We start from the raw sequence: 27893 nt of genomic DNA on the forward strand, positions 1-27893 counted from the left end.
CATAATCATCATTTTCTCCTTTTGAAGTTGGGTTGATTGAAATTGCTGTTTGTGTAATGGCTAACTACATTTGTTTTCACACGAAAAGAACAGTAATGGATATCTGTGGCAAAACATAGATTACTTCAGGACCAGAAAAGCATAGTTTTATATCTGTATGAAATCTTTGGCTTTAGAGCGTAGAAGATTTAACCCTTGTCAGGTGTCTTGAAGGTCACTGGTTGATCTATGGATTAATCAGTTTAAGAGTGAAACCCAACCAGTGACAGGTCTCCTGTGTGTGTGTGTGTGTGTGTGTGTGTGTGTGTGTGTGTGTTTGGCTGTAACAGACTTGCGATTTTCTATAATGCTTTTAGTCGGACCATGAAGCTCTGATGTAAAGCTTATCTCTGATCTTTGACTTTTGCCGTACTCATGGGATCCTATGTGTGTCTTGTAGGGGAACGGGGGCATGAATTTCTTAACATTTGACACCTGGCTCCACCAGGTTCCTTGTCCACAATCTTCGACACAGCACTTTTCAAAAGCATTAATAAACTTTAAGCCGTTAAGCTGTATGACCAGTGGGTCATAAAAAACTATTGTGCTTAGTCTTTTCTTCACTGATGGATTATCATATTGACATGTAATCCTTTTCCACTTTTGTCTCTCTTATTCACAGCTGTTGTGAACTTGGATAACTCTGTGGTTGATTTAGAGACTCTTCAAGCCCTTTATGAGAATGTGAGTAACAAGATAAATATATATCATGAATATATGCTCATTGTATTATTAGCATTTTTTGATTGCCTGAAAACCAGGGCAAAGCCATTATGTTGTGGCTATGGGAGTGTTGCTATAATAGAACAGTTTCCTGGTTCAAATCAAATGGAAAACACCATGCAGAAATTAAAAGGTCTGGGAAATTGTGTAACCCCTCAAAGACAGGACATTACAAATTAGTAGACTAAGACATGTAGTCTAGCATAATAGGAAAGCACAGTGGAAAAATTATGTTCCTACCCATCAAAAAGTTAGTCAGAGGACATATGCCAGATCTATTTGGTGCATTTTTAATAGTCAGCTGCTGGTTTTATTGTGAAATAGCTGTTTTGCATTTTAATCATTCTTAGCATGTAATAAAAGCCAGTAATAACACACATTAATATACTGTAAAGTCATGGATTGGCTGGCACTAAATCTTATCTTTCGCCTAACATGAGTATATTTAAAATAATTATTTTAAAATCCATTCTCTTTCTGTATTCACTTTTCTCACTTTATTTAATTGCTATAGTCTACATTATTTTCCCTCCATGTATCTACTGATCTGATTTCACTTTAAAGCCACAAAACTGTCTGTTCATAAATGATATTATTTCTACCTAAATTTAAGGAAAACCCAAGGAGCATCCAAGCTGAAATGGAAAGCTAAAGTACAGTACACCAATATATGCTCCCCTACACACACACCTCAAGTGGTTTGGAAGAGCAACTTAAACATATTTTTAAATGGATTCCCTACCCCAATGCCTAAACTAAGTCCATAGCTCAGACTTCAGCCCCCCAATTATGTCAGCTTATAGTCCAAACTTGCTTTCAGGAGAGGAAGGAGAAGAGCATGCTCTTTTGCCAAAAGTGTTTTCGACCTTCCTGTAGGATCCGTCTTTCCTAGTCATTGTTCCTAACAAAATAAATTCTTTCCAGGGCCACTAATGGAATTCCAGCAGCCCTGATTCCATCTCTCTGCAAGCTTACAACAATACATATTGTCTTTAAAAGTACAGCCCCTGTTAAAAATTAGTTGCTGAGCATGGCTGTCTATTAGTTACTAAATGTGAATGAAAGCATGTGTAAAAAAGGATATATTCTAATGCTTTCAAGAAGCTGATAGGTTCCATTAGGTTTCCTGTTGGGGCCATTACCGAAAAGGTTTTTTATGTGCATATGCACCCTGGATGTTGAGATGGGTAGAGGGAGCCCTCTTGGTTGTTCCACCATTCTTAGAAGCTCAGAGCTAGGTGGGAGTGGTGCCCCAGGAGAGGACATTCTCTGTGGCAGCCCCTAAGCTGTGGAACTCCCCATAGAGGTCCATCTGACATCTTCATTATACACCTTTGAGCCAGTGCTGCAGGCATACAACTTTATCCTGTTTTTTGTTTTGTTTTTACATCCATTATGTATATTTTAGTTCAACTTTATTTTTGTGATGGTTTTTAACATTAATAGCTGTAACCCACCCTGGGGACCATAGGGTGAATGGCAGGTTGTTGTTGTTGTTTCTTGTGACATAGTGGGGGTTTAAGATAGCTCATCTGATAATATCAAAAGATGACAGGGTAAATAATGGGAGGGATGATAGACACTCACTGTAAAATGGCTTAATAGCTCATCACTAGCACCCTTAATTGCCCCTAACAGCAAGAAAGAGATGCATGTAGGGTAGAAACATAATATAAATACCTGACCTGCTATTTATGCTTTTTAGCCTTGCTGTGATGGCGACACTAGCTCTTAATCAGGGAAGTAGCAATGAAGCTGGTGAAAGGACCTGTTCAGGCTACTATGGCGAAAATATTCATAGAGGCTTGTACTGCTTTGTCTATTAAACATAAAAGAAAGAACAAGCTGGAGTGAAAATAATCTTCTTGGCGAGTCTCTTAATCTTAAACTTTTTCAGATCTGTAGTGGGGGGGGGGGAGGAAACACCACTGCTTTGCTCTTGTCCTTGGGGTCTACCGCCTTGAGAGCCTAGGGAAATGTTGACATCTTCCCTGGATTTATGAGTTGCTACTGCTCTTGCTGTATGGAGGAGAAGACAAGAGGAGCTTGCCAAGGAAGCTACTGCTGTGGATATCACTGCTGGAAAAGTGGGCCTAACTGGAACTCTGATCTGCAGCTGGCGCCATCTCACCTACATTTTCTGCTAAAAATATAGTGTCTCAAATAATTCTTCCCTTAGTTTAACTCCTCCACAAGGAGGGAGTTTTCTCTTTCACCCCCAGCTTTCCATCCGGAACAAGGAGGATTCTTTTTCTGCTGAAGCCTGAAAAGAATTGCCCAGGTTTTACTGCTCCATATTTCCAAATCTTTTATTAACTTGCACAACCTTTCCTGTTACTTTTCATACACTACGTTCATTAATTGTCACATCTGAACATTCTTTTTACTGTACAGTTAAAACACTGCGGTACTAGTTCTCAGACATTTTATTTGATCTCTGAAACATATGGGAGCATTTGTTTTATGATCTTTCTTCAAAATGTAATCACTTTTTTCTGATTACATATGTTTGGCATGGCGCTTTTCCTTCGAGATGTGAAAGAAGTTTGGGCAGCCTCCAAGTCTAAACACACCCTAATTTCAAAAGCCGCAATCCTGAGGGCTTAATTCCTGTTTACTAAGGAATTAAAGACTTGTTAAACTGCATAGTTACTGAATACATCTTAGACATTTTCTATTTTCCAGTGAAAAACCCAGATAGCTCATTTAGGCTTATTGTTCTGTGTTATTGGGGATAGTTACTGGCATAATAATACCATGGGTATTCTTCCTCTTCCTTCCTCTTCCTCTTCCTTCCTCTTCCTCTTCCTCTTGTGCTTCTTCTTCTCCTCATCCTCCTCCAGTCTCTGGGTATTTGCTGAATGGCTACTGAAGAAGTTGTTACAGTAACATTTAATTAAAGAGGCTCTAGTTAACCTAGAGAAGAGCAGATTAAGAAGCTACATGATTGTGGATACCTGAAGGACCCATGAGCTGCTGCATCACACTGTTGACTCATGTCAAGCTTGTTCCTTTTCACATGTACTTCTGTCAAGCCAGGTGTGCCTCATCTTATGTTTGTGCCGCCGGTTATACCTGCCTAAGTGTGGAACCCTGATTGACCCTTGATTATTGAAATACAAATGAAATAAGTCAAAGGTACTGTTCTAAGAATGTATTAGAAAGGAAACAAAGGATAAGCTAATAATGCTAGGTATATTCACCATCAGAAGGAAAATACACATCAGGAAAAAATTTTAGGGAGTCCAATTATGTGGGGGTTTTTTGTTTTTTAATCTATGTTAATAAATAGAGAAGACAACAAGAGATACAGTGGTAAGAACTTAATTCATTCTGGAGGTCCGTTCTTAACCTGAAACAGTTCTTAACCTGAAGCACCACTTTAGCTAATGGGGCCTCCCGCTGCTGCCACCATGCAGTCTCTGTTCTCACTCTGAAGCAAAGTTCTTAACCTGAGGTACTATTTCTGGGTTAGCGGAGTCTGTAACCTGAAGCGTATGTAACCTGAAGTGTCTGTAACCCGAGGTACCACTGTAGTAGAGATATAAATTAAGTTTATTCTTTGTTAACAAATGGAGTATAGACTTGTACTGTATATGGTTGTTGTTTTGTTTATAAGATTTATACCCGTGTCTAGTTAAAGAAGATGTAAGTGTAGAACCGTTCATTTGTCCCTATTGAAAATTATTTTGTTAGTTTTGGCTCGGTTCTCCAGTCTGCTCTCCAAATCCTAATTCTATTTTATGTAGTATTAGCTACCCGTCCCAATTTGGTGCCTGCAAATTTGGTGAGCATCCCCTGTATTCCTTCATCCAATTTCTTTATAAAGGTGTTAGACAACACCAGGCCCAGGACAGAACCCTGTATCTCCCCAATTGTTACTTCTCTCTCCCCCCCCCCCTCAGGATTATGAGGAACCTCCTCCTCTCCTAGACAAGGACTTACTATCATAGATTGTCGTTATCTCTGAATACAGCCATTGTTATAAAATGATGGGAAGTGTATTTAATGTAGCAATTGGGGAAGGAGGGGCTCTTGCACATTTTCTGGTTTATCTTATTCCCCCCTCTCCATACATCACAGTCTGTTATCAGCCACCAATGAAAGGATGTGCTGTGATTAATAATACATAATACATGTGTATATGTGAAGAACAATATATTTACGAGCAGTCAAGGATTTATGAGATGAGAGTTCTGAAAAGTATCTTGCAGGAGACTCCCACCCAATTGGTTTTACTTTCCTACTTAAAGTATATTTGATGGGGAACTGTGCAGGAATATTATCTTGTGTCTTGTTTGCTGTACTATATTACAATTAGCTTGTGCCATCAGTTTTCTATTTAATTTATTTCAATGTATTGTTTCAAAGATGTTTCAAGTGTAATCAGGAGCTAATGAAATTTTATGTGAACAATATGCTGAATGTTCTCTTTGACAAAATGCTCTTGAGGGGAATAGGAATGTCCTTTTTATTTCCCGAATTTGGCTTCAATTTTATATACATGCACACAAAGAGAGACAAATATAACCAAAATTAGCTTTGGAGACTTGACACTTGACGCAGCCCACAAATAGTGTACCAGAAAACTTAGCTCATATTCCAAGAAGCAGGAGAAACATTTTACTGAATCTCAACTAGATCATACATGGCAGATCGCCCTACAACCTCTGCTTAAAAACCTTCAAGGAAGGAGAGTCTACCACTTCTCGTGGGAGTCTGTTCCACTGTCGAAAAGCTCTTACCGTCAGAATGTTTTTCCTGATGTTTAGTTTGAATCTGCTTTCTTGTAACTTGAATCCATTGGTTTGTGCCCTAGCCTCTGGAGCAGGGGGGGAAAAGCTTGCTTCATCCTCCATGTGACAGCCCTTTAGATGTTTGAAGATGGCTATCATGTCTCTTCTCAGTCTCCTCTTTTCCAGGCTAAAATACCTAATTCCCTCAATCATTCTTCGTAAGGCTTGGTTTCCAGAGCCTTGATCATTTTGGTCCCCCTCCTCTGCACACGTTTCATCTTATCAATATCCTTCTTCAACTGTGTGCCCAGAAATGGACTCAGTATTCCAGGCGTGGTCTAATGAAGGCAGAATAGAGTAGGACTATTACTTCCCTTAGGGGGACGCAGGTGGTGCTGTGGGTTAAACCAGAGCCTAGCACTTGCCGATCAGAAGGTTGGCGGTTCGAATCCCCGTGACGGAGTGAGCTCCCGTTGCTCAGTCCCTGCTCCTGCCAACCAGCAGTTCGAAAGCACGTCAAAGTGCAAGTAGATAAATAGGTACCGCTCCAGCGGGAAGGTAAACAGTGTTTCCGTGTGCTGCACTGGTTCACCAGAAGTGGCTTAGTCATGCTGGCCACATGACCCGGAAGCTGTACGCCGGCTCCCTCGGCCAATAAAGTGAGATGAGCACCGCAACCCCAGAGTTGGCCACGACTGGACCTAATGGTCAGGGGTACCTTTACCTTTTATTACTTCCCTTGATCTGGACACAATACTTCTGTTGATGCAGCCTAGAATAGCAATAGTTATTTTTGATGCTGTGCCACACTGCTGACACATGGGGGTCCCTTTCAACTCCACAATTCTATGATACTATTAAACATGTTGGCTCCGTGCAACATAGGGCAGCAGAATCATATTTCCCCACCTAGTCACTTGTGCTGCCTTTGAAGGTAGGGCAGCACACTTGAAGTGGCACCTATGTGCCATAATCCTAATCTCTCAAATTTCACTGCAGATTTTCCTGTGTCTTTTAATGAGGCTCTAAGCTTTGGAATTGAACTGAAAGCATACTTCATTCTTTTCTGTGATTCCTGTTTCTCTCAGGTTGCCTGTAGGCTAACAAAGACTGGATCTCAAGGGATCTGGAACCCAGGTCCTTTCACCAGACCAGTGGCACAAACTTGAACAGAAGGACAGAGGGATGGAGGGAGGCTGAAGCCAAGCAGGCACAGACCAGGGTCAAGCCTCTTGGCCCCAGTGAATACTCTTCCCCCTCCCTCCCTCACCTGGCACTTCCAAGGCTCGAGCAGCTGGGCTCTGAGCATGGGAGGCAGCCCTGTTCAGGCTGGAGCCGACAATGAGAGGCTGAGTCAGGGGGCTTGCTGGGGGACGACAGCAGGCCCAATCACACACCACTCCCTTTTATCCCATACCAGATGCTAACAGGTGGCAGCCAAGTTCCTCCATGGCGGGGGGCTTGTGGGGTGCCAGGTCCAGGCCAGGGCTTCTGGAGGAGAGGAGAGGAGGGAGGGGGCCTGGGAGACAGAAAAGTGGGTGGGCGATCAGGCACCTTACCTGCGTTCTCATGCAGTGGAGAAAGAGGCTGACGTGGCTTGACATGGTCAATGGGGGGATGCCCCCCCAAAATTGGAGGGTAAGGGGTCTGGGCTCCTTAGAGTTGGCAACTATACACCAGACCAAAGACTTAAAATATTTTTTAACGGTCAGCAATGACTCTTTATGTAAATGCACCTTATCAAGTAACATATAGGGAGTTGCTTCTTCGGTCTGCCCCTACCTCGAACCCTTCCTGCGTGTGGAAAGGTAACACATCATGGAGTGTGGTTAGTGTTCTCCCCAAGGCTCAATTTAGAAGTGGGATGGAAGCCTTAGGACTCACACCCAGAGATGTTTTGCTGTTCCCCAACAGTGCTGAATCCAGGAGCACCCCAAAACTGTGGAGCTGCTTCTTCCAGGAGAGAACAATACCACTCAGAGCAGGCCATCTTCCCATCTCCAAGACAAAACGTCTCTGATTTTTCAGTATTCAGCTTCAGTTTATTGGGCCACACCCAACCCATGACTGCCTCCAAGCACTGGACTAACACTTCAACTGCCTCTTCTGATTCAGTTGAAAACAGAGACAGAGCTGGGTGTCGTCCACATATTGATGACACTTAACTCCAAATTTCCTAATGACAGTTCTCAGGGGGCTTCATATAGATGTTAAATAGCATGGCGGGGGGGAGATGGAATCCTGTGGGACACCACAGGACAGCTCCCATGAAATGGCTCTGGAGATATGAGCGGACCCACTAAAGCACAGTTTCCCCAACCCTCTGAGAGAAGCTCCAGAAGGATACTGTGGTCAACAGTACCAAAAGCCACTGCAAGATCAAGGTGAATGAGCCGAATTACACTCTTCTGGTAAAAGTCAGACAACCAAGGCAGCTTCAATGCCATGACCAGACCTAAAGCCAGACTGGCATCTGGACCTGGGCAAGATGTCTAATTTTCTCCCCCTCTCCTCCCTGGCCAGTGGTTGGGCCCTGTTCTTTGATGGCCACCAGCTCTGGCACTGACATAGGAAGTGTGGAAGCTTTAGGGGTTGTGGTTCCTGTGTGGAAAATTTATACAGTAATTGGTTTTTTGTTTTTTGTTTTTTGTTTTTTGTTTTACTGTCACATTTCTGTGATCTCATGCTCTCTGAAAGATTGAGCCATCAGGACTAACACAACAGATACTGCTTTTAGACTATAATGTGAGATATCATCATTCCGGTTGTGCTTTCCTATTCCCAGCTCTGTAGTATGTTCAATTGTTGGCTCGTGTAGGCTATGTAATTTAATTATTAACACAACCCCAAAGTCTATACCAAACATTGCTTTTGCATATACTTCTTCAATTCAGGATGTATTCAAGCACTCAGTGCTCAAAACTCAGATGTTCACTGTTATAGAAAGTGTGTGTGTGTGTGTGTTACAGCAGGCACATGGGTTTTTTTCAGCTTCAGTGTTTGATGGGTATTATACTCATGTTAAAATACTGCAAACATAATGCTACTTAAGGAAAAACCCGACTGCTGTTACAACACTTTGACCTCTAAAATAACTGTTGCTCTTTCCTTTGAACAGAATACTGTTGAAAAGTGGAACCTGCTAATAGAAAGTCACATCAATATTAGAGGGAAATGAGATTTTTGACTGTGTTTTTTTCATCTTAAGTGGAGCAAATCTTTATGTAAAAGAGGAATTGTTTAGCATTTTACTCACGGTTTATCTCCCATGGCTTCGGAACCAATTGATAAATAACTCACTTAAAGAATTGCTTTTCCCCCCACCCTCCAAAAACAAATATTGACTCATATATCTATAGTGTTGAAAACTTTGATTTAGGTGCCTTACTTTGTTAAATGTGTTTTTGGAGATCAGATTGCCCTCAGGTGCAAGCAACTAACTAGTGAAAAGAAATAGTGCTTCCTAGACATTGGATCTAGGAAAATATATGAAAAACTCAAAAGGTGTGGAGTGTGTGTGTGAGAGAGAAAGAAGACCATGAGTTGTCTTTATGTATGCTTGAATGAATAGATCTCTTGCAAACTTTTAACAGTCATAACATTACATTTAGAGAAGTTTTGTTCGGCATCAAACATTCTTGCATGTATCATTCTTCAGTAAACTAAGTCACTGAAACCATTGAAACCATCTATATAAACAGCTGAATTTCTTAATATGAGGAGTCATAACTGATTTTAATTGATTAACGTGTTATTAGCATTATATAATTTATTTTATTTGTATTTGTATTCTGCTTTTAAACCATAGTGTTCCCTCCAACCCCCCTCTTTGTCTGTCTTTTTTTAAAGAGAGCACAATCAGATGAACTTGAAAAGATAGAAAAACATGGCAAGTCAAGTAAAGAAAAGGAGAATGCCAAGTCTTTGGACAAACCTGAACAGTAAGGACCCTATGGTTGGGCATTCTATTGGGCTGCAATGCTACCTTCTGCTTTGTGGGAGAACAATTTGCCTGTGAAATTCATATAATAGATTTAAATAATACTTTTCATTAACTTCGGCAGGTTTCTTTATGAGCTGTCCCTCATTCCCAACTTCTCAGAACGAGTCTTTTGTATCCTGTTCCAGTCAACGTTTTCTGAAAGCATTTCCTCCATCCACAGCAAACTTGAATTGTTGCAGAAACTGTGTGAGGTAGGTTAACTTTGGACCATGTGATGCGAGGGCTAGATTTGCTGATATTTAATCTTTCTTGTTCAGCAATACTCATATTTCAAAAGTTTTATTTACTTTAGCTGCTCATTAAATGTGAAGGATAGCAGTCCTGCTGAATGGAACATTTTATGATTGTGCTTCAAGATCAAAGCAAATCTTAAGATTTGGCTTTCAGTGCTGAAATATAACATCACAAGTCTGTAGCCAATGCACACCAACCTCTAGAGAATAATGTACCTTCTTCCTGTGCCAAAGCAAAATCTCTTCTGTCTGTAACTGATGCTGCCTTCCCTTTAGCATTTTCTAAACAAACACTATTTGGCCTTTTCTCTTAATGTGTGTGTTAATTTTTGTAAACATCCTTTCTGTTATAATTTCTAATAATCAGATTGGAGTAATTTGGTGATGTTGACATTAGCTAAACATCTTGAAACTTAACTACAATAAGAATCTATGGCTGCTGTCCTATATCCATTTAATCTGGGAATAATCCCCATTGAACTCAGTGGGAGTTACTGTTAAGTAGACACGTATGAAATTGTGCTACGTTTCCTAAACATTCTTCTACAAATTCCTAAACATTCCTAAACATTCTTTTACAGATGTAGCAAGTATGGTCAAACAGCTCTTTGCAGCAATGTACAACTGATATTTTCAGTGCCATTTTTCTAGAAAAAGAGATATGAACACCTCCCTTGTTCTCTTATAATGGCAATGGGGCCCACCTGAGAGATGCCAGAACTCATTTCCAGCGAGTTCCAGCTGAAAAAACCCTGATTATTTGTCGCTTGCATTAAAAGTTGGTTGGTTGGCATCTGTCTGTCTTGGGAGACAATGTAGTAGTGCGCTTTTGTGGTTGAAGTCAAGCTGTTGGAAGGTTACAGTGCCTGTTCTGGCTGTAGAAACCGATACACGAGTCACATGTTTTGTTGCAGTAAAAACTCTCACCTTAACTCTCGTCTCACTGCTTCACCATCATATTTCTCTGGGGTAAAAATCTAGGTTGTGTTGACTGCCCCAAAACATTTTCAGAGTGAAATGCATGCTTTTGAGTGTATTGAAACACTCCCCACTCCAAACCCTATTGCTGTAGCTCTTTCTGTGATTTTTGTGTCTCTTTTTAGTCTGAAGTCCTGCTGCTTTGATGCCATTCCCCCCTGGTTAGTCATTACATTATCCCAACCAGTCTGGTACTGGCTAATGAACTTTATACTGTCATGGTACTATGTAATCAATTAGATTTGGCCATGTGCCAATATCACTGAGGAAAGTCTTTCCCTTGCCCTCATTCTGATTGGTTAGGGAAGAGGGTGCTACAAACCAACCAACCAACCAATCAATCAATCAATCAATCAATCAAAAAGGCCACCTTCTTTCAGGAGTCTTTCGTTGGGCATTGCCTGAGGCAACTGAGTGAATACTTCCTCTCAGTCTTGCAGTACAGGGTCTGAGTAGAAAAAAGAGGTTTAGTTTGTCCTCTTTCACCCTCCCCTACTATTCTCAAGAGATCAGTAAACAGATTTCATCTAACATAATACTAATGAAGCTTTTTAGGCCTTTAACAAGAGTTGACTTTTGTTTGCCATGCTTTTTTAGCCATCAAGAATCCAGTTGCTAAAAGTAGGGTGGCCCACCTCATTAAGAATTGCCTGTCTGTGTGTTCTTAATGAGAAACAGAAGTATAATTTTCAAAGTATAACAGAATGGCTCCATTGTTCCAGATACCTCCTCCTATCAGGAGAGGATGGTTGTGGGGCTTAACCCACTATGCGGAAGCCTACATGGTGGTGGTCTTCCTTTGTGCCAAGCATTGGTGTGCCAGGAGTTCTCTTGCTGGCTGAGTCATGCTCACACCATTGCTGCTGGTGATGCTTATTTATCTCTCTGCTAGCAAGTGTAAGATGACTAATTTGCTAGTGAAGAGAAAACTCTTCACAACATGTATTCTGTGGTTGTTTCTTGTTAAGAATGGGAATCGTTCTGGGTTTTTCTGGTGCCAAATCCAGAGTTGCATTGCTGCAAGTTATGTTATGGCTGGTGATATTTGCCCAGTTACTCTGATGCACATGCAGCCTTTGCACACCTCCCCTGTGGGCCTCCAATACCCCCTGTTTATTAATTTTTCCCATCACCATAAAACATTATTGTGACTTTCCCCTGCTGTCAAAATCTGTGTTTTCTTTGCCAGGTACACACCTGCTATATGCCAGATAGAACATGTACTTAGAGCTCCACCTAACATTTTCTATGGTTGAACTGTTATATGACACCTCCAACCACTTTCTCTTGACAAAATATGGCGCTTGTCCCTTAATGGAAGCTGGGAAACCCTGATGATGATGATAGTAATAATAATTTATTTATACCCTGCCCAGCTGGCTGGGTTTCCCTATTATATATGTGTATATCTTGAAGAGGAGTGACCTTAATGATACCAAATGATTAATAAGTACTGATATTCCTGTGCCAGGGAAGGGCAGGGGAGGGTGGTAAAACTTTCAGCATTTGAACATTTTGGTGTTATTTTATTTGTAACCCATGAGCAACAGTTAAGTCCTACAAAATTGTTACCATTGAGGTTTTATTGAGATAATCATAGCATGAATATGATATGCAAAAGTAAGTTACAGCATATATATTTCTTATAACAAATAATCATTTTTGCCATTGCCATTGTGCATTGTTTCTTAAATGAAACCAAATATTTCTGATGAAGAAATTGCTCTGTATCTTGTTTTCTCAGACACTGAAGAATGGCTCAGGAGTTATGCAGGTCTTAAGTTTGGTCCTTGCTTTTGGGAATTACATGAATGGTGGAAACAGGACAAGAGGACAAGCAGATGGCTTTGGGTTAGACATACTTCCCAAACTGAAAGATGTCAAGAGTAGCGTAAGTTTGGTTCTTTTCAGTTGTTGTAAAACTTAATATTGTATTCTTTAGCTCATAGATTCCCTGTGGTTACCTCAGTCATTAAATAAATGGTTGATCACATCTGTTATGTATATGGTCCTTAAAGTCTTGTTTCCATACTGGTTTTTTTTTTTAAAAAATAATTTTTATCACATTTTCAAATTTTACATTTCATTATAGCCATCCATTATAGCCATCCATTCAACTTCTTCCCTCCCTCCCCTTCCAAGGTTCTTTTAATTTACCCACCATTCCTGCATATTTTTATATACCCATCAAATTCAGTTCTCCCATCTTACATCCCTTTTAAATATGTTATATTGTTGAATTTTCCTTAATACTGCCAGCGTTTTCATCTGTATACAATTATTTACTACATACTCAGTGAAAATTTTCCACTCCTCTTTAAATACCTGTGATTCTTGCTCTCTTATTCTGCTTGTTAGACCTGCTAACTCTGCATATTCTATCATCGTAAGTTACCAGTTCTCCTTGCTAGGGACCTCCCTCACCATCCATTTTTGGGCTAACGGGATCTGAGCCACTGTTGTTGCATACATAAATGTCTGAACCATTCCTAACAGAAATGCCTCTGGGGTTTTTTTGGGAATGCTGTTTTAAACATTTTTTCCATCTCATTATATATCATCTCCCAATATTCTTTAACTTTTTTTGCATGCCCACTACATATGAAAAAGCCCCTTCCGTGTCTTTACATTTCCAACACAAATTCAATTCCACGTTACAGTTTTTAGCTAGTCTACTTGGGGCTAAATACCATCTATGAATCACTTTCATGTAGTTCTCTTTCAACATGTAACATGCAGTAATTTTCTTTCTTCCAGACTTTCTCCCAGAGGTTTAATTCTATTGTATACCCTATATCAATTGTCCAGTGGGTCATTGAGGCTTTAATCAGCTCATCTTTTGTTTCCCGTTCCAATAGTAGCTTATACGTTTTAGACAATAATTTTTCCTTATTCTACAGTAACTCTCTTTCAGATTGTGAGTTTTGGTCCAAAAATCCATTGTTTTCATACTTTTAGATAACCAAATGTTTCAGAGATTCCGTCAACAGTACACTTTCTATGTTTTATTGCATTCAAACTCTACTTCCCACCATTTATATATAAGATAATGGTGATACTGCACATTTACATGATCAGACCTTAATACATGTATCCCTCATGAATGTATCTAATTAACAAGAATTATATCAAAAGTTTGGCTAATCTAGCAGGTTCTCTTTTTTTTCATTAGCAAGAAATCAGAAACAGGTAAAAAGACGTTAAGTAGTTGTTCTCTCAGGATAACCTTATGTGAACAAGCTCTTAATTGCTTACAAGATTGTCTACAAAGCATAGAAAGCATTTACAAATGGAAAAAAGTCTTAAGGATATAATTATATATCACATGTACCCTTGGAAGCAAGTAGAAGAGATTTGAATGCTAAGCAACACTGCAGATTGCAAAAAAAAAGTAACTTGATGAATTTTGTTGCAGGATTCATTTTTCTAGGAAGCTTCCCATCTTGATCATTGATTGGTCCCATCCCATTGCTGATGTCAGTTACTGAAATACAGTCTTTTAGCATTGCATCGCTTCAAGACTCTGTTGAGAAAGGCCAGGAATACATACTGGAATGAAGCATTTCTTTCTATTTGGCCACTTTGAACACTAATTGGTAATGTCTGAAGTGACCAAAGACAATGAAACAAATACTAGCCAAAAATTATCAATAGTCAACTAGGTGTCCAATTTCCCTTAATACTAGAAATAAGTCTATAAAAGTAGAAGAGTGAAAAGAATCCCCCCCCATTGTGATTTTTGATGTTGGGAACAATTCTGCATGCAGCTCCCAGGATGCGGAATGTTTAACAGAAATGACTATGAATGGCTGAAAGCGGAAGAAATGGTGTTTAGGTGTGAGTATGTATCCTCTGTGGGTCTTTTCACATTGGACAACAGACACTAAGGTCCCATCCATTCTGAAGAGGCTTACAATTCATGGAATGTGGCAACTCACATCATCACTGCACACCAGAGGCTGGCAGACAGTACCATGCCATGGCCTTCAGACTCTGACTTCTCTATAAGTGGTGGGGACATCGGCAACTATGGCAATTGTCTTCCTGTTCAAATGTGATGTCCAGCATACTGATGCTGGCAGTCCAGCACACTGATGTTGGCATTGTTTGATATGAAGGCTTAAGTAGCTCCATGATACAATGTCAAAAAATGCCAAATAAATTGGATTCATTTATACTTGCTGTGTCCACAGCACACTTCTTGAAATTTCAGAACATGCTTTGGGGATCACTTATGAAAATGACAACCCTCCTTTTCTACATAGTGAAAGTTGTACTGAAATTGTTGTGTTTTATCATTACATCTGCATATTTTCCAAACTGAATCTGTATTGAACTTTGAATTTCATGCAGGTTCCTTTATTAGTGATTCTAAATTAAATTGTTGTGCTTTTTCTTTTCTTTTAAGAAAATAAGAAAGGTGATTCTTAGTCAGACCATTGTTCCATCTTGCCCAGAAATTTGTTTCCAACAGTTACCTCCCAGAAATTCTCAGGGAAATTTACAAGCAGGGCATAATGGAGAATGTTATCCGATGTTTGCCACTAGTAACAGGAGGTATAGTGCCTCTAAATTGGCCAATGTTTTAACTGTCTTGGCTAATAGGCTTTGACTGAGTTTTCCTTAATGTAGTTGTCTAATGCTGTATCTATGCGTAAAGGTAAAGGGACCCCTGACCATTAGGTCCAGTCGTGATCGACTCTGGGGTTGCGGCACTCATCTCACTTTATTGGCCGAGGGATCCGGCATACAGCTTCCGAGTCATGTGGCCAGCATGACTAAGCCGCTTCTGGCGAACCAGAGCAGCGCACGGAAATGCCGTAGGCTCAGTGGTTTAGACCACAGCGCCACCCGCGTCCCTTATCTATGCATAGTGACCACCATAACATCCTGTGGCAATGAGTTTCATAAACTATGTGTGTGATTTGCATGAAGACGTACTTTGTTTCGTCCTCTTTAAACATATTGTCAACAGTTCATTGGATAACCTGCCCTCAAGCTCCAGCATTTGTTTCCTATTAATTGCATTACTCTTCAGTTATAAACAGTATCCAGTGGTTTAAGTTGAAGCAGACATAGTTCAGAAACTTTCAGTTTAAGGAATCATTAATAGAGTTTTACATTCTGTCCATTGGTATACCTATCATCATTAATTTCTCTGCCATTGCCCTTTACTAACTGAAAATAACAGCTAGATATAGATGAAACAAGGGATAAAAGAAAAGACTGTACACATGTCCTCATATTTTGGGCATTCAACACTCCCTTTAATTTTCTGTTCATATGCATGCAAGATTGGACTCTATTTCCTTTAATCCTGATTTAAAATGTCAGCTCTTGCTTCTCTGCTAACATAGCTCTGAGTTATAATGCTCTTGTCCTCTTCCTAAGTTTCCTTCACCTTCTAGTTTAATGGTTCACCAATTGTATAAAAAATAGAAATGATGAGCAAAAATTGGATACATTTTATGCACAATAGCTTCATTATTTAATTTTGCCCCTGTACAGGACAACAGCAGAAGTCTTCTGTCATATATCGTCTCATATTATTTGCGTAATTTTGATGAGGTAGGTATAAATTTCTCCAATTTAACTTATTTTGTTTTGGTTTTCTTGCTTCTGTCACTGAAGCTTAATTCATTGTCTTCTAGTGGTTTAAGTGTGACAGTATGCTCTGCATATAGCTTTGATTGACCATTATTTGCTAGGAATGTGGATATGTTTTTGAGGTGAAATGTTGCTGTTGTTATGGTTATTAGATTAGATTTCTAACCCACTCTTCACCCTAAGTTCCCAGAGTGGGTTACAACAGTATAAAAATACAATAAGCAAAATAACATCTATTTTTTAAAGAAAAACTACCAGAAGGGTAGATTGAAGCTTACCCCTCAGTGGCGTCAGAGACATCTGCCAAAACAATCCATTCAAGATTGTACATGCCATCTACAACAAAAACTAATACTTCACAATCATGCATAAAAAATTGCATACACTGAAATTAGAATTGGAAATTGCAATCTCATGTTACTCTGGCATATCCATATTTTTGAGAAGGCAACCGTACTAGCTCAGGCCTCCTTCCCTGAGAAATTGTGTACATCATTTTTGCAGAAATGAATCTGGAAATAAATATCAAGTCATATTACTACTGGACTAAATGGGCACAGGGAGCTTCGGTTCATCTTTCAACGCAGGGATGAGAAAGCTGTCTCTTTCCTCTCTTCAGAGGTTGTTAGCCCAATGGTCAGGGATAATGGCAGTTGTAGTCCAACAACATCTGGATGGCTACAGGTTTCCAGTCCCCGTTCTTGTGTAACTATGCCCTGGTCTCCATCTGCTTTACAGCTGGAAAAATACAGCTATCCTGCTCATCTTGAGGCTCCGGCCACTCTACTTTTTACCTTTTTAAATATAGTTGGAGACTAGTTCATCTTTTCCACAAGCACACAATGAGCTACCAAGTGATATTGCCCATTTGCTTGTTGGATTCCATTTATCTGGTATTAACAAGCCTGTACCTTGACTACTTAGATACTATATTTGCTTTAATAAGTAGGTGTTAAAAGTTGAGCTCATATCTGAGTTACAAATATTTTAATATTTTAATTTTATTTATTTTATGCTTTGTCAGGATGCTGGAAAAGAACAGTGCATCTTCCCTCTTCCAGAGCCACAGGACCTTTTTCAAGCTACTCAGTTAAAATTTGAAGAGTTTCAGAAGGATCTCCGCAAACTTAAAAAAGACTTGCGAGGTACGTGTTTGCAGTCCCTTCTGAGAAACATTTAGAAGATTTCTCTCTGTGTATCTAAAGTTTGAAAGATATGATGCCCATAAAGCCAAATGTATGTCACAGATATGAATAAAAGCCTTCAAGTGAATGTTATCAGCAATTGATTGCAAAACTAAGCTCCTACAGAAGAGAAAACAGTTATTCTACATAAGCCTTTAAAATTGCACTTCTCATATTTAGAGCTTTTCAAAAATAACTTATGCGGTTTGTCTTGAGAAGGTGAATGGGCTTTGAGGGAAGTCATCATTTGGAATTTCTGACATATCACTTAGAAAATCTGAAATAACTTGCACGGAAAGCATGGCACAATATTTAAGAACACAGAGCTTAATATATAAATTATTAAAAGTGCCAGAGTATTCTTGATGGGCTATTTAGGCTGCAGTCCTGGAAATAAGTTCTGCTGAACACAGTGGAGCTAATTTATGAGTTGACATGTATAGGATTGTTCTGTTAATCTAGCTCTCCAAAGCAGCAGGATGGTCTTAAACCACGACATATATTCAACAAGACAGATGTTTACTTAACCATAGACAGTTGCTAATATTCTTGTCTTGGTGGCTGAACATGTCGTTACAAGATGAATCTGATTTTGTAGATATATTTCAGACAGGTTTCAGACCCGGTTTGGAACTGAAACTGCCTTTGTTGTTCTCTTGGAATTCTTAGCGGCTTTTGATACCAATGACCATGGTATCTGTCTGAGATGGCTGTTGGAGATAATGCTTTGAAATGGTTTTGCTTTTCCAATTCCAGAAGCTGGTGTTGGATCCTTTGGGAAATGTTCTTTAGAGTCCCACAATTAAAGATCCTGGTGGATTTTTATTTTAAGTGTTCAGTAAGATGAAAGTTCAGGAGGGATAGGGGGCTGTCTGACCTCAACTGGAAGGAAGTTCCAGAAAATTGGACCCACAATGCTGAAGGCACATCTCCTTGTGGATACAAGCCAAGTATCTGAGCCATGGGGACCGCTAATAGAGGCTCCCCTGAAGTACGCAGTAATTGAGCAGGGCTATAAAGCATCAGATATCCTGGACCTTGTATTAAGGACCTTGTAAATTAAGACTATTAAGAGTCTTGAAGCTGCCCCTGTAGCATGTGGGCAGCCAGTGCAAGCTTTGGAGCACAAGTAGTGTCTGTCCCCAACAAGCCTCACCGCAGCATTTCACATCAGCTGGAGCCTTGGGATGAGGCCCAAGAGTCACCCCACCTTGCAATAATCAAGTTCTAAGATTGCCGTTATTAATGGAGATTTCCCCTGCTTCTCAGCTGTACAAGCCAATCTGAAACCGTGCAGTATCTCTCAGTTGCTTCTGGCTTGATATAATGCTGGTCCTGCACATGACAGTCAAGCAATGTCATTCTAAATGGAGACTGGTGATTAAGGTTGCAAGATAAAGCTCTTAAGAGTCACAAGCAGTTGGGAAAACATGACATGAGTTTCTTCTCACATGGGGAAACAATTTTCTGAGGTTTTCAAAGCAGCAAATTTAGCATGGCATTAAAGCTAGTGCAATTTGACTTGACGAAAAGAATCCTTTTAATGGCTTTAGCTGAATTTATCGATGGCTTTTGCAAGTTTTATAAACCATTGGATGCTCATCTTAATAGCTGAATACTCTTTTTGTGGGGAGGGAGGGTTCCAAATAACTTCTAAACTAAGCAGATATGTACTCTTACTCCCCATTGCCCACCATATATCTCTTTCTTACTTGCACAAACACAGATTCCTTGCATATACATAGAGGCTCAAGCATACTCTTATGTTCCTCATGCATATTGTCATATATGCTCCTTGCCGTCAGTTTTCTTTCTTTATGGCCCTTCCTCATGTGACAGCATAGGACAGTGAACAACACAGAAGAATAATCAAGCAACAATTAAAAACATCTAAAAATACATCTCTAAAAGAAAGAAACAAAAAAATACAAAAACAATGCCAGCTGCTGAAATTTTGGTTGAGATTCATATCTGAAAAGTCTGACTAAACAAATATGTCTTCAGTTTGTGTCTAAACGTCATCAGTATGAGGGGCAGAGGCATCTTCTTGGGGAAGGTGTTCCATAGATGGGGCACTGCCATGGAGAAGGCCTTGTCACACGTTGTCTCCCCTGAGCTAGTAAAACTTACATTCAGAGGCCTGGATCCTACCTAGCCCTACACAAATGGAAGAATCCTTCCATTCATGAAGGGAACTGGGATCGAGCAGGGACTCCTGCTCAAGTTCATGGGTGAAGCAGAATTTTTTGCCCATCTCCCCTTTCCCTGCAGCTACCTACATGCCTCTCATTCTGCTCCAGAAATTCATCCAAACTTCTGGAACAGATTTTCAAGGGGCAGAGGGGGAAGGATAGATCAGTGAAGCCCTCCACTTCCCTTCTGCTTGTAGTCAGAGGCACTATGCATCTGAATACTAGTTGCTGCGAATGACAATTGAGGAGAGTACTGTGGCACTCCAGTCCTGCTTGCAGGCTTCCCATAGGCATCTGGCTGGCCATCGTGAGAACATCTTGACAACCTGCTTTCCCCAGGGAGGCTCACCCACACCTACGTTATGCATCTTTAGGCACCAGGCAAAGCATTCCTCTTCTCCCATGCCTTTAGCTAATTAAATGGTGGGCTTGATGGGCCTTTGGCTTGATCCAGAAGGGCTCCTCTTATGTTCATTTGTACATCCTGTGAATGGAAACCTTGCCCGCCTGATGATCCTGACAGTGGAAGTTGGGTTAAGATGTAAGCCATAAGCTTTATCCTAGCTCCAGACACTTATCCAGCACCTTTTAGTTCCTGATTTGTGGGCAAATCCATGCTGATACCGACAGGAAATTTCTTCAACTGTGTCATGAGCAAGGAGGACCATACCACTTCTGTGTCTTGTATCCCGCGTTTAGTAGTAGAAAGCTTAACTTGTTTGGTAAGGCTCGCAGAGGGAGGACAATGACAAGACCAAAAATAAGATAGGGACAAGTTCATAGGGTCCATGGAAGAGCTAGTACTGAACCAGCCTGAGAGTCATCTATCTGCTCAGATTCTAAATCAGACTTTTCATTGAGACTTAAGTATAAAACTGTTGGTTTGTACTTCTCTCTCCACAACTGAGAAAATAAGAATGACTATATTAATGAGCAAAGTTGGTGCACAAAATAATTTCCAAAGTGGTATACCTGCACCACTTATTCCCCAATAACTGCTGGGTGTAAAGTGCATTTGTTTCTGCCCTTCCAAATCTAATCATGCAATGTGATTGCTATTTCCTCTGAAATTCCTACCTATATTTTGAAAGTTGTGCTACATAAAAATGGAGCAACAGCTAGCTGGTGTGGCTACATCTGTCTGTCTCAGCATATTAGCAATCTGTGGGAAATCATGCTAACTTAAAACTATTTTTATAATAATGTAAAATGTTTTCTTTATGGTGTGTAATCAGAATGATAAGCTTGGGTGCACATGTGCTTAAAAGGGAAAATTGTGTGGGGATAGTTTGTTTTTATATATGTTTTCAGGATGATTGCACAGGTTCCTTCTTTTTATTTTCCCTGTTTGTTTTATGAGCAGTACTGTGCACTGGAGACTGCTAATACGGGTGTGAGGGGGAACTTCAGGGGTATTATGTAAAGAAGATGCAATTTTAGATGTTCAAAAGAGTATATTGGGGTATTTCTTCTATTTTAGAGCACGAATTTCATGTCCAGTTTTCATAACTATTTATGTAACATTTCACTAATCATTCTGTTCAGCTGCCACCAATTTCTTCTGCCCTTGTTTTAAAGCATTATGTGCCTGGACATTAATCTGTTATGTACCAGACACTCTAATAAACAAAGGACCCGAGACAGCTTGGGATTTTATTAATATATCTACTGGTTCGGCTCCATCAATTGCTCCCCGATTTCACAGCTCTCCAGGATTCTCAGTTTAGCCTTTCTCAGTTCAGTGACATATAGTTTGTTAAGCAACCTGATCTGCTTTTGATCTCTCCGGGCTGTCAGCAGACCTCCTAGATGCAGTCATGTCGAGTAATAACTTTCAGTAACTCTGTCATTCCACACTTGAAATTTTAGCACTTGCTACAATACTTAAATCAACTTGCTTTGTTAAAGAGAAAGGCTGCTACTGCACTGGAATGATACAGGAGAATTTTAAGTTTAGGACTTTGTGTCAACTCCTGCAGGGTTCCCCACCCCTTGCATTTTAGCATTTGTTGAAAATATTGCTGAAATGAGTATATTTTCAAGTCCCAGTACTTTTGGCTCCAGTTCCACTACTTTCAATCATATCTGAAGTTTGGTTCTGTCATTGAAAAAAGTATATTTAGGCACATTGGAAGATGTTCCATTGCAAACTATTTCTTTTTTTTTTTTTTTTAAAAAGGCTCCAAAATTGATTAGGAGCATAATCAATGAGCATAGATAAAACTAGATTTCCAATGTGGTGTCTGGGGGCTCATATGCACCAACAGGTGCTTCCCTGGTGCTCACATGTTTTCCTGTCCCACCCCCACTCTAAGTAGGCTTGAAAGAAACATTTTATTATAGCCAATAGGTTGTGTGGGATGTGTGTTGCTCACAATAGGTTCTCTAGTTTGCTGTTGTGCCGATACAGACCCAAAAATGTTGCTAATCCCTGGACTAAATTATGACTAGTCATTTGGATATATTAATGTATGACATAATTGCTCAGCATTTCCACAGTTCAACAATTGAAACCCCACCTGCAACAGGGGGCGTAACATTTTCAGCTACTGGGTGTTCAGGTTTCTTGAGTATGCATGGAGGTGGGATAGGCTACAGGGGGATATCATCCTCTTTCCAAAAACACGGATTTCCTATCTTAACAAGTTCACAGGGATGTGGATCTTGCTTAGTAAAAAGAAGACTTTGGGTGACATTACTGCAAACACATCACATTGATTGTGTGAATTGGTCCAGTATACATGCAGTAGATGCAGTTTACAATGAAAAATTAAGTTCACCAGTTGTGCATTGAAGATGCTGGATTGAAATGTAAGCAGAGACTCTTCTGTAAAGGAATGGCTTTCCTTCTCTACGTCTCCATCTGCCCCCTTCATGTTCATGCAGAAATCTGTGCACTTGAATCAATTAAAAGACAGTAAAGGTAATCCTGACACAGTCAGACACTTAAACATGCTTATGTTTCTCTCAACGGTACCCATTTTGTGGTGGTTTACAATTTTGGTATAACCTCCATAGACATGTCACTTTTGCATTATGCTATGTACTTTTCACCATTTTTCTAAGTGTTTTCCATTCTTCTTCTAGAAATGACTTCAGTCCTGTAATAACTGATTTTTGTGTGTGTTTTAAGGAGGGAAAGTCATTTTCATAGCTGAGAGGTGGTATGTCAGATAAACTTCAGACTTCAGAAATGCAAAACCATCTTCCTAGATCTGACCAGTTGCATTCTGGCTCACCCAGAGCAGACCCAGGTCAGCAGTTCCTATAGAGGTTGGTGCAGACTTCTTGTCAGGAGCCCTCCTGCTGCTGCTTTTCATGTCGTGCTGAGTCCATGTCACTTTGACATGGGTTGCAGGCATGTAAGAGTACTTTAAGGCTATGGTCCTGAAGGCTAATGAACTACAACCCACATACACTGCTAATATTGACATAATTCATTTCAAGGTAATAGGACTACTCAACTCAACAGTGGTTTTCATGACCGCTGCTTAAAAACCTCTTAGGATTTCCACGTAAAACATTGCTGTGGCAAGCTAATCATTAGTGCTGCACCCACATACTTCAGTAGCCTGTGCAAACATTGCTGAAAGGGTTAATTGACTGAAACATCACTGCATGCAGACTCCTAAACCTAAACCATATGTAAAATAAAGCCAGGATTTCAGTCAATCTGTGAGTCATGTTTTACTGTCCTTAAAACTCCAAACAAGGAGCTGTCTGTAGAGGCTTTTGAAGCTTCAACAGTCCTTAGCATAAGTCCTAACAATACCAAAAAAATAAATAAAAGAAAATTGAGAGGTCTTTCTCTTCTCATGGAAAAGTGTGCAATTCAGATAAACCTGGCTTCGTTTCCCTGCATTAAATCTGAACTCCCTTTAAAGTTACCGACTTCAAGCATTTCTATATGACTCTGTGGTACTCAGATCAGATGGCGTTTCTCTTTCCAGGAATATGTAAGATCTATATCCCTAATATATTTCTGAAAATAAATTTGGGGAAACTTTTCAAAGTACCCAAATAAGAAGTGCTCGCCATTTTTCTCACTGTCTAACCAAAAGGGCAGATTCTTAAAATGTGAGCAAATTTGGATGTATTTTTGTAGACTTATACCCAGATGTGTGACATCTGACAGATTATGAATTATGGCATGCACCCCTCAACCTACAAAATTAAGCTGAAATAAGACTGTATGCCATGAACATCAAATCAGAAATTTACCTTTGATCATATGTTTGTTCAGCTCTTGCCTTTTGACTGATTCACAAATAGTACAATTGTATGCATATTTCGTTTGAAGTAAGCCTCCGTAAATTCAGTGGATCTTACTCCCTAGTAAGTGGGTTTAAGACTGGAGGCAAATTAATACCTTGCACAGTTTTTTCTCATTGGATGAATGTGGATTTTCACAGAATCCAATACTGCATTTAAAATATCAACATCATGGCAAATTAGCCGATATTCTTCTTGTGCTGACAGTGGTCCAGGTATCATGGAGTGTTGCTTAACCATCATTCAGTGCTGTGTGCATTGGCTAGAAACAATACAGATTATATCTATATGCTGATCATTTTATTATGGTTAAGTGTTTTTAAAGTCTGTTGATTTTATTGGCGTTTTCTTATAAATATTTCAGTCTTGGTCAAATAACTTATTTTTTTAATGTGGTCTATAATTTTGTTAATTAAAATAAAATGAATGTAACACTGCATCTGATTGCCTTCTTCCATAAACTGTAGTAGAGCATTGTTTTCTGAAACCTGATAGTGAAACATAGTTCACAAGCAATGCTAAACCATGGTTTAGCGGAATTGAGCCTGAGCAAACCTCTGACTCGTAGTTCCCCATCCTTTCTCATCCCACGTGGCTGGGAGCATTTACCTTCATGTTCATAGCTTAATGTTATATATGAACCAGAGATTGTGGTTTAAATTAAAAGTCTGGTCACTCTCTAAGCAAGCTATTAACCCACTTAACCTTATGATAAATATGTGCTTATTACTTCTTACACATAAAGAATTGTGTCTGGGGTGGTAGTGGATAGAAGGCTGTCTGGGTTTTGTTTTCCCTGCTGGTGGCAGCTATTCACACTGGTTTGGTTTGCTGTAGGGGAGGATACAGGTTCGAGGTAAGGATAAGCTGCAGATGACCTAAACTTCAAAGCAGTCATGAAATGTGATTATTTGCTAGGAGCCACCAGCTGAGAATAACCATAACATATATGTTAGCTTCTTGAAACATTTGGAATATATTTGCAAGATTCTTTTCTGGGATCTGCAAGGCCTTCTTGAGCATTTTGAAGAGGATGAAAACTAATCTTCATTAGGAATGTAAGGATAGCCTTCTGGGTAAGACCAAATGCCCTCTAGACCAGCATTCTGTTCCCAGAATGGACAACTGTAGGAAGCCCACAAGGAGGAAGTGAACTAAGGAATCCTTCCCTGCTCATGACTGCAGGCAACTGCTGTTCAGAAGCATACTGTTCTGATAGTGCATGGGCCATCACAACTACCAGCTATTGATAGCCTTACTAATCATGAATTTGTCAAATCTTATACACTTCTATCACACACCCCACCCACTCATCTTTTTCTTCTAAATTAAAAATCCCCAAATGTTGTAAGCTTTCCTTAAAGAGGAGTTATTCCAGCTCTCAGTCATTTGGAGAAGATATAGAGTATCCTTTATCATGACTATGCCATAGCTGCCACAAAAAATAAGCACATAAAGCATTTTGGTTTTGCCTGAAGACACAACAAAAGTCAGAGACCACATAGTCTATCAAATGAAGTTTATATTGCACTGCAGCTCTTGCACTTGCTGTGAAATTGACCTAGCATTGCATTTGTTTAGGCACTGAGCCTATGAACACTTAAGTATATTTTTAACTTTGTAAGCATGAATGGGTTCATTGAGGTCAATAGAATTCACATGGTAGTATAGTTCAGCATGTTTACAAGTGTGTGTGATCTGAGCCTTGGTAAATTACTGTAGCTGAGTAGTCAATTCCACAAAGTTTAGAAATATGGTTTACTTTGCATATGTGTATATATTTTATGAGCCTACCTCTCTGAGACAGATGTAAGTTTTGTTTTTAAGTTTCCTACCAGGCAGTAAATGTTGGTTAAACTTTTTTTTTTTTAAGTACAATTATTCACATTTTTTACAGTCTTGTCCACAGATACCAAACCTAGGCCCCAGGAATCTCAATAGACTAACTATGGTCATTGGGTTGCATCCAGTGGTAATGGAAAGCACTTTCACACACACTTTCACACACACAAGTAAAGGCATCTGATTTTCACCAGTCCTCATGCTTTAGGCCTCCATTCTACATTCCATTCTGTTTCAGTGTTGAAACAGTATGGAATGTAGAATGGAGGCAGGAGGACTGGGGAAAATTACGATGGCTTTTTTTGACATGTAGGTGAATCAGTGTGGCATAGCTTTGTCTCTCTCTCCATCCATGCCATGTTCCTGTGAGTTCCTATTCATAGTAAAGTGGCATTGACTGTGCCAATCCAAAACGGGTCTGACACTATTTCAGTTGAATTTGCATGTGATTGCAAAACAGTCATAAAAGCTTGCTGGAGCCAACAGTTCATGGGATCAGATGTAAGTGCCAATACTGGGGCTTAAGTCTGTTTGTAATGAATCTCATTCTAATGCAGTGTGTTACTTCAATTTTCAGGATGTGAGACAGAAGCGGGCAAAGTTTGCCAGTTTTCATTAGAAGAACACATCCAGCCTTTTAAAGACAGCATGGAGAAATTCATTAGTCAAGGTAAATAATGAGGTGCCATTGAACCTTTCCAAGATTTATCAAAAGAAGGTTATGGAAACAATGTTTCGACATGGTGAATAAAGAGTCTATTTTGAAACCACAGATATGTGTAGATTAGCTCAATCAACTGGCATTGCATTTCAGAACACCTCTACCTGTTCTGTGTTCCATTTAATAGAGGCAGTTTTTGACTTTTAAATATATATTTCTGATGAGTTCATTTTCTGTGTAGGAAACAATTTCCTAACATTTGTTTCTTGACAATTTCATAAAACTGGAAGCTGAAGCTGTGCTTTGACTTGTCTCCAAATACATGGTGATACTTTTCAAAGTATTGAAAATATGATGTGTTCAGTCTTCTGGTTTATTTCACTAGCAAATTGTCTTTGAAAGGCCACATGTTTTGAAAACAAAATCTAAGGAATTCTGTAAAATGTTTGGGTCACGTTCACAGAAAATGCCACAAAAGTGGACTTCATAATCCATGGCTTATTTCTCACCTCCATTTTAGCTTTTTCATGTTTCCAAGCCAATTGCTGGAGAACTCAGACTGATATTTCCTATAGGACCGAATATGATAGTTATTGTGATTTTTGTTTCCATTTGGAACTTTCTAATTATTATTATTCTAAAGGTTAGAACCTTGTACTTTGGGATTGATGTGAAATACTTTGAAAGAAATGCTGTTGGGCGTCTTCAGTGGTAGTGTACTATCAGCTAAGAAACAAGAGCTATCAGCACTGTCTCTGAAGCCTCCACAGTCACTTACAGACTCACTGTTAAGACCGTGTTCATGGAAGACAATCTTACACAGCTATGAGTGATTGCCAAAGATCACTCTGGGGGGCTTGTAACAGCCTGCCTCAAATGAGTGGCAGGATTTTAAAGCCCCTGAATTCTTTTCTGGCTCACATTAAAATGTGAGTTGGAGAAGGTTCCTAGCTGCTGCTCCCACTACTTGAGAGACTTTTTCCAAGCTCTGGAGAAAAAAACTGAGTTCTTTCCATAAGGAGACATATAATTTCCAAATTAATCTGATGGCAGCTTTGAAGAGCTCTCTGATCACAAAAAAATAATAATTAAAAAAATTAGAAAGTAGATTAAGGAATAAAGTTAAAAACCATATGGGGGTAGGGTAGCCCAGTCACAGGTAGGGTATCAGCCCAGTCACAGGTAGGGTATCAGACATTAAAAGCCATTCCTGGGTCAACCTGAGCTGCCCCAATTATGGCCAAGTTCAAGATTACACCCAAGCTGTGAAGCTGGCTCTTCAGAGGAAGTGCAAGCCCATCTGAGTCTTGGTTGAACACCTCACTTGAGAGTGGACAATTTCCCAGCTGACAGCACATCTGTCTTATCCAGATGAAGTTTCAGTTGTTCATCTTCGTCCAACCTGGTAACCCCTCCTGTCACC

General features: G+C 39.7%; 1 protein-coding gene across 1 annotated transcript in view; it reads left to right on the forward strand.

Moving 5' to 3' along the window:
- FMN2 (formin 2) overlaps window positions 1-27893 on the forward strand; it is a 161971-nt gene that overhangs the window by 103261 nt on the left and 30817 nt on the right. Inside the window, exons 9-15 of the mRNA XM_083605979.1 lie at window positions 662-723; window positions 9348-9439; window positions 9563-9692; window positions 12457-12603; window positions 16221-16280; window positions 17344-17464; window positions 26387-26479. Coding sequence (XP_083462105.1) covers window positions 662-723; window positions 9348-9439; window positions 9563-9692; window positions 12457-12603; window positions 16221-16280; window positions 17344-17464; window positions 26387-26479 — 705 coding nt within the window. The remainder of the gene's footprint in view (window positions 1-661; window positions 724-9347; window positions 9440-9562; window positions 9693-12456; window positions 12604-16220; window positions 16281-17343; window positions 17465-26386; window positions 26480-27893) is intronic.

This window comes from Podarcis filfolensis, assembly GCF_964270895.1.
Source record: "Podarcis filfolensis genome assembly, chromosome: 3".
Taxonomy (NCBI): domain Eukaryota; kingdom Metazoa; phylum Chordata; class Lepidosauria; order Squamata; family Lacertidae; genus Podarcis; species Podarcis filfolensis.